The sequence below is a fragment of the Brassica napus genome, chromosome A10, assembly GCF_020379485.1.
Source record: "Brassica napus cultivar Da-Ae chromosome A10, Da-Ae, whole genome shotgun sequence".
Taxonomy (NCBI): domain Eukaryota; kingdom Viridiplantae; phylum Streptophyta; class Magnoliopsida; order Brassicales; family Brassicaceae; genus Brassica; species Brassica napus.
This window is the reverse complement of record NC_063443.1, coordinates 17,610,942-17,618,080: the sequence shown is the minus strand read 5'-3', so window position 1 is coordinate 17,618,080 and position 7,139 is coordinate 17,610,942. Positions and strand designations below refer to the sequence as shown.

Below are 7,139 nucleotides of genomic sequence, written 5' to 3'. Positions count from 1 at the left end.
TTTTAAAAGTAAAGCTAAAACATTATTGGTAAAATTTAGTGATTTAAAAATAAATAAAACTAAAGTAGGGAGATAAAGTCCAACCAATCACCACCAATCACTATCAACCATATCAATTGGCCAGAAACGACTTCATTCTGTTTTTCTTTTTGCGCCACAAAAAAGAACATGATTAATGACGCCTCCTTTACATGTTACATAAAATAATAATTATATCCTTTATTTATTTTTAATCTTATTTTATTAATTGAAAATCAGAAATTCATTCATGTAACCCTTGGCAGCTCCTACAGCTTCTTCACTAACTTTTTTTGCCGGCCTCTCGCCGTTTTCCCAAACGAAGAAGATCGTTTCCAGATTATTATCCCTTCTTGCATCCTCAAAGCTCCAAAGTCTCCTCCTTTCCTTCTTCCTTCTTCCGCTTATTTGATCACTGCTCATCACCTCATCTCTAATCGAAAGTCGAAACCTTTTCTAAGTTTCCCGAATGGGTTACTGAAGATTGTTGAAAAGCATGAGTCTTTGATTCTAAAGGTTGTTTTTTCGACGAGTTCTAATGTTTATGGAGCTGGATTGGGAGAGTATGCACGTGCCCTCTTGATTGTTAAAAAGAGAGAGAGAAGAGAATGGATCTTTGGCTAATAGCAGCTACTGCAGCTACAGGATTGGTAACCAAGCATTTGCAGAATGTATCCAAAGGTAAAGAAAGCTTTCCTGAGGATTTGTCTTATGTGAAGCCAGAATCTCCTAGATGTGTGGTTAGCAGTTTGGTAAGTGACAAGATACCAAACGAAGAGAACTTTGAAGATTGCATAAATGGGGAAGATCTTGATGTATTTGGAGTGGAGATTTGTTCAGATTCTTTTGGGAACAGAGCGTTTCTGAAGAGGAAACAGCGATACAGGAGACTTATCAAGCCTTTTTCTATGAATCGGTTACATAGAGAGGACCATATGCTTAGCCCGTTTCCATCACCATGTGTTGCAGTTTCGAGGCCCTTGGTTGTTACTGATGGTGCAAAAGTAATTAGCAAGAGCTCTGGAGATTCTATTAGCCAGAACTGTGGAATCCCTCAGCTAAGGAAGTTGGAAGCTTCAGGTCTTTATGTTAAGAGGAGAGTTGAAAAGACGAGTAGAACATCTGATAATGGGATTGGTAAGCATCTTGCCATCTCTTTATTATACTGACAAATGCAAAGACTTGAAGCTGGATTCTATTTTTTTTTTTTTTTCAGGATCAAAAGATGCAGCAATGCTGCTATGCGTGGGGATTTCTATTGGGATAATGTCATCCTTTGTAGCTAACCAAACGGAAGTAAAGAAGGTCAGAGAAGAGTTAAAGGAGACAGAGAGTTTGGTAAAGGGTTCAGAAGATGGGGTTGAGACGAAAGACTCATTGACAGTGAATGATGATGAGTTACACGATGGTGAAAAGACAGCAGAGAATTCAGAATCTATTGGTGAAATTGAAGCAGAGCTTGTAGCTGAATTGGAAATGCTACAGATGAACATGAACTCATCCAACATTGAGACGCAACCCTCAGATGTCTTCGAGGTGAGTAAGATAAGAGTAGCCATTCTTTATTTATAGATAGAAGTTCAGTTTGGTAATTGTTTCTCAATTCTGCAGCTGGAGCCGGATTTTGAAGTAGAGTTTGCGCAGGGAGAGCTGAGAGATGATAAGGTTGAAAGGCAGCGCTTTGATGAAACCGAGTCCAACCAGGAGCCTTGTGGAAACGCCACACCTGAATCAGGAAACTATATAGTCTCACCTCGTGAGCTAAGCTTGCGTCTGCACAAAGTTATCAACTCGCGGTGTGAAGAACGCATAAAAGAGCTTGAGATCGCCTTAGAAGAGAGCCAGAGGAAAATGGAGCAGCTGGTCATGGAAGCAGAGGCAAAGAAGAAACCATATTCAAGGTTGTGTGAAAGCCAGGCAGTGAAGAGAGACTCAATTCGTAAGCATAATAATCCTGTAGTGGAGGTTCAACCTCTGGTTATGAACTTAGCAGGGCCGGCACTTGATGCATTCAATGACTCTTATGAGGAACTGATGGATATAAACGATTCTTCTGAAGAAGGCGATGTACAGTATGAGATGCAGGAGAATGAGCGGCAAGAAGGATTGTATTTGACAAGTAAAAGCTCACCTCGGAGCCATAAAGATTACAGAAAGGCTTCCTCAAGAACTTCAGAGGATGTGAATTTCTTCAGTTTGGAAGATCTACTTGGTTTGAGCGACGAAGAAGAAGATAGAGAGTCTGAGAGTGAGATGGAGAAGCAACTGATAAAGCAGATTGTTGAGAAAACAAAACAAGGATCTTCTTCTGTGTTTAATGCACAGAAGATGCTATCTCTCATGGAAGAAATAGAACATAATCCATGAAAAGCATAAACTGGTTAATAGATTCTCATTGTTTATGATGAAATATTATAGACGTCTCTAGTGAGTGTATAGATATGTAAGATTTGGGTCAAACTTGTCTTGTGAAATCGAAACAAACTGAAAATGAAAAGAAAAAAAAGATGTTGCCATGTTGTGTCAAACTCAAAACTGTATTGTCTTCAGAAAAGTTTCAAAGCTCAAAGAACTATCTCTTCTGGCAAAAAGAACAAGAAGACATCTCTGTACTGTAAAAGTTTCTCTGCTCTTGTCATTATAAAACTGATTCACGTTTAGCTTTTTCAACAATCATCTATAGACTGTTATTCCAAAGGCATTGTGAACAACATAGAAGCAGTTGCTCCTTTTTATTAAACTGAAGAGAATTATTAAAAGTTTCAAGAATTCCTACAAAAGTACCTAACAGAAGAAGAACTAGGCAAAACAAAAAAAGAGCCAATCACTGAAGCTTAGGCAAAGGAGAAGTCAACTCCTGGAAATTGTGAAGACTTCCAGTGAAGTCAGTGAACAAACCATCAACACCAATCTTGTTGATCCAATAATCATACTCCAAATACGCATCTTGATGAAACCCGGAATGCAGAAACTGGTTCTCGTTACGGTATGTGTAAGGATGCACCTACCAACAAACCAATGATCATATAAGCAAGAGAAATAAGTTGAGTCGTACACATAAACAAACCTGAAGGTTACGTGAGTGTGCTCTTGCAACCAAATCCGTTGGTGTAGTCAGACGGTTGTTGCTAACAGGAACGATAGTGTCTTTCCATGGACCAATCCCAACGACATATGGTTTAATATAATCTAAATATTTGTCTGATGTAATCTCATTGTATGTCTGCATTCACATATATACATATATAAGCAACGCTGATTGATTTTTGAAAATGAAAGTAATATAAAGGACCTTATTAGTGTCTTCGGTTAGGATAGTGACATCATCGATCAAGAACACTTTTGGTGAGTCTGTCATGTTGGAAATGTAAACAAGTGAAGTTGCAGCAAAAGACTGAATGAATATTGGCTGTTTTAGCCAATCTTTAGACATGTATGAGCCTTTGTATCCATATTTCTTCAAAGTTGCCACAATCTTATCCTCAAACTTTTTACCATCAGCCCATTTCACCTGCAGAAGTTTAAAAAAAAAATGGATTTAACAACCTCTCTATTTGTTTATTATCAGTGGCTAGTAAGTTGTGCTTACTTGCTGATTGATGAAAACAGGGTTCTTGATCTCTGGATATATCCCAACAACTCTAGGTGCATCCAGTGCTATTGCTATATACTCATCCAAAGTAATAATAGGGAACTTACCTGATATTACCAGCATTTTTGTTTATACTTCATGGTGCAAAAGTATTTTTTTTTTAAGCATATAAAGAAGAGATAACATGTTACCATTGTACTGTTGATCTCTGAAAGGATACCTCTGCTTAGCTCCAAGTGTTGTCAGCTCCTCCACAGTAAAATCAACTGTTCTTGGGAATGTTCAATCAAACATTGAAAAAACAAAACCTCTAAAAAAAAATGAATTGGTTTCTTGTAGTGGATTTTAGTAAGTTTTACCAGTGAAGAAGCCGGTCATGTTCATCCCTTGGACTTCATAAGTTCTCTTACGGTCAGCAAACTCCTTGTGGTCAGCAACATCAGTTGTATCATCGAGATTAACATCGTGATGACATATCAGAACACCGTCTTTGGTAGATAGAATGTCTGATTCTATGAAATCTGCACCTTCCTCAATCGCCCTCTGCAATAAAAGATACATAGGTCTTAAAGAAACAGGACAAAGTTTAGTGAAGGGATGCAATACCATATAAGCAGGAGCAGTTTCTTCAGGGAACTCGCCGTTTGCTCCTCGGTGTGCAACATTGAATGGACGAGAAGTCTGAAGCGGTTTCTTAGTTCCAGCTTTTGCTAGACTTGGGAGAGTATACAATGGCCTTGAGGCACATTCAGCAATCAACAATGACAGTAAAAGCAACGGTAGACAATCTGCAAAAGAACATATACTAAATCTCACTAAAAAGTGACACAAGAAAAACAATAAACAAAGAAAGCAACAACAAGAAGATATCATGGTGGAGGCTTTGAAACTGACACTTGACGACCATGACTGAGAATCAAGCCTAAGAGCTCCTCCACATACAACCTTGAATTCTCTCAAAACTTTCTCAATATTCAACTTTATATGGAGCGTATCTAAAGAACAAATAAAGTATATTCCAAGATGCAGTGTGAAATACGACTAGGCCTAGAATATAGAGAAACTCTTTGGTTTTTGAAAGAATATTCCTTTTTACTTGAATATATGATTACAAATCCTGGTTAAATTTTAGATATTAATGTGAACAAAGAAAGATATCATAAGCTTTGTGAATAGATGAAAACGCAACTTGTGAATGAAAAATTTAATTATTTATATCACATTGGTGAAATCAGAAACAAGACCATCAAGTCTTAGACAAGAGACATACAAAAGTCGAGAAAGTGAAAAAATAAAACTAAGGGATGCTCTCCTCCATTGTTATTCAGGTTTCTTCAGACTGCCATGATGAGATCACCATAGTTACGCATGAAGAAGATTCCTCCTGCAAACACCCCAAGTGCTCTCACTAGTTTCTGAAGAGAGAGACATAACCAAAAAAAAAAAAGACAAAAGTATATCGTGTCAGACTGAGAAGTGCTTCGATAAGAGAAAAAAGAAAAAAAAAAAGCAAGAGAATTAACCATGTTAGCAGCCCATTTTTGTTCATTATGGACCTCAGAGTGCCACAGTGCTTTCATTGAGATAACACTCCTCACCATTAAAATGATAAAAGCCCATTATAAGGCCCACGAAACAAAATCTCGGTTTAGTATCGAACCAATACGTAAATTCAAAATCGAAACAGATCAAACCGGTTTTACCTGAACTACGTTTCCTCATTTCCTTGGCCAAATCTCTCTCTCTCTCTCTCTCTCTCTCATCAACAATGGCGAAATCAGCGGCGACGGCGGCTTCCTCCCTCGTGCAAACCCTCAGGCGCTACATCAAGAAGCCATGGGAGATCACCGGACCTTGCGCCCACCCGGAGTACCTCGAATCCGTCCCCAAGGCGACGGAGTATCGTATCCGATGCCCCGCAACGATCGATCAGGAGGCGATCGTGCCCACGGCGGATCCGGAGAACGTGTACAACATCTTGTACCACGCGAGGGATCAGAGGCGAAACCGCCCGCCGATTAGGCGATACCTGTTGAAGAAGGAGGACGTGGTGGAGATGATGAATGAGAAGAAGACGTTCGAGGAGTCGGACTTCCCTAGGGTTTACTTGACGACCACTGTTGAGGAGGATGAGAACGCTCGTGGCGGAGGCTACGAGTAACAAACAGGTGAGGAATTGAGCTCTGTTTGATTCTAATTGAGAAGTTTGTTGATTTGGAGATGAGTGTGATTGTTGATTTGTGTAAAGTTTGAAACTTTAGGTTTATTTGATTGAGCATGTTATGTATGGCTAAGTGCAGCATTGGCTTCTCATTGATTTCTAAAGCTATACACTTTCTTAGTGAGAATCGTGGTGAATAGTGATAAGGCTTAGTCCATTTATTTCGATTATTGGGGATTAGCTTTACTGTAAATGGTCTGTAACTGGTGAAGTTGGTTGAAGGGTTATATCTTAACGGAACCTTATGATCCGAGAGTCATCATTAGACCGTTTTAAATTAGAGAGAAGGAAAACTTGGAGTGTAGTAAGCTTTTTTTTCTGGTCTTCACAGTAGCCTGTGAAGTATATTTCTCTCGGTGAATTTTGATTTGAGCAATGGGAAATTTAGATATCTGGGGTGGAGAAAGAATATGATGGCATCTGTACATGGGGATGTTTGGAATTTTAGAATAGACTTAGAGGCAAAGTTAGGTTGAAAATGATGGTTGTTTGTTTGTAGGTTTTTTTTTATCTACATCTCCCTGCTGCTTTACGTTTTCAGAGAGCCTGATTTGTCAATTTTTGTCTTGAATAATTGAGTTTTTTGTGATGATCAATTAGTTTGGTTACTGGAGTAATATTTGTAGATCAAAGAAATGGGAAGTTGTATTGGAATCATGAGTAACCTGGCGAATAGATTTTAACTATGTGCTGAGCTGTGACTATTTAGAAGGATGTCTCTGTTTGTGCTATATAGCCTACAGCTTATTACTGCTGCTAAGTTTTAGTATTTCAAATGTTCATGTTTTGTATCACCTGGTTCAAGCTTACTGCATAAACACAAGAAAATCTCCATCGTTTAAAACCCATATTATCTGAGTTTCCATCTTCTCTGGACTGACTTTTTTTTGTCCCTTTCTTTGTAGGTTTTTGCTAGTCTCGTGTCTTTTCTCCTGTAATCTGCTGTGGTGGGAGACGGACTGCGTGTGATAATATCTCACTACCGAGAAAAATCCTTACTAGTTTTCATTTTATCTAATAAAGGCTGTTTATGTACTACAAAACACTTGATGTTCCTTCACAGGAACTGGATTGTTGTTCAGTTGTATTCCCTTTGTTCACTCACATAAATATTTTTATGTCCTATGGTGAATTCATCATTATTTGAAAGCATGTAGTCTTATATGAAATGGTTGCTAATGAACACTGAGAGAAGCATGTAGTAGTAGTCGCTGTGCTCTTTAGGACCCCTTTTCCTATTGCATCAGTGATAAAAGAGAGAAAAAAAAGAACCATGCTGTACAATTTTTTCATGACAAGATGTGGAAC

At 38.5% G+C, this 7,139-nt stretch overlaps 3 protein-coding genes across 4 annotated transcripts; 2 read left to right on the top strand and 1 right to left on the bottom strand.

The window, feature by feature from the left end:
• The first annotated feature begins 229 nt into the window (after positions 1 to 229).
• On the top strand, positions 230 to 2,546 carry LOC106419469. Its single transcript, XM_013860263.3, has 3 exons — positions 230 to 1,155; positions 1,235 to 1,554; positions 1,630 to 2,546. The coding sequence occupies exons 1-3, from the start codon at positions 627 to 629 to the stop codon at positions 2,383 to 2,385; spliced, it is 1,605 nt and encodes a 534-aa protein (XP_013715717.2). The 5' UTR covers positions 230 to 626; the 3' UTR covers positions 2,386 to 2,546.
• An 82-nt stretch (positions 2,547 to 2,628) lies between these two features.
• LOC106419105 (glycerophosphodiester phosphodiesterase GDPD6) lies at positions 2,629 to 5,125 on the bottom strand. 2 transcript variants are annotated; one of them, XM_048742509.1, is made up of 8 exons: positions 4,505 to 5,125; positions 4,217 to 4,398; positions 3,970 to 4,153; positions 3,802 to 3,876; positions 3,608 to 3,717; positions 3,311 to 3,529; positions 3,086 to 3,241; positions 2,629 to 3,022 (listed from the first exon to the last, which is right to left on the bottom strand). In XM_048742509.1, exons 1-8 carry the CDS (start codon positions 4,515 to 4,517, stop codon positions 2,843 to 2,845), a joined length of 1,119 nt encoding a protein of 372 aa, XP_048598466.1. In that variant the 5' UTR covers positions 4,518 to 5,125; the 3' UTR covers positions 2,629 to 2,842. The 2 variants fall into 2 exon arrangements, with proteins under 2 accessions (XP_048598466.1, XP_048598467.1); XM_048742510.1 differs by having other exon boundaries at positions 4,881 to 5,125.
• Positions 5,126 to 5,295: 170 nt separating this feature from the next.
• On the top strand, positions 5,296 to 6,980 carry LOC106419473. The gene is made up of 2 exons (XM_013860267.2): positions 5,296 to 5,778; positions 6,737 to 6,980. The coding sequence occupies exon 1, from the start codon at positions 5,379 to 5,381 to the stop codon at positions 5,769 to 5,771; it is 393 nt and encodes a 130-aa protein (XP_013715721.1). The 5' UTR covers positions 5,296 to 5,378; the 3' UTR covers positions 5,772 to 5,778; positions 6,737 to 6,980.
• The last annotated feature ends 159 nt before the right edge of the window (positions 6,981 to 7,139 follow it).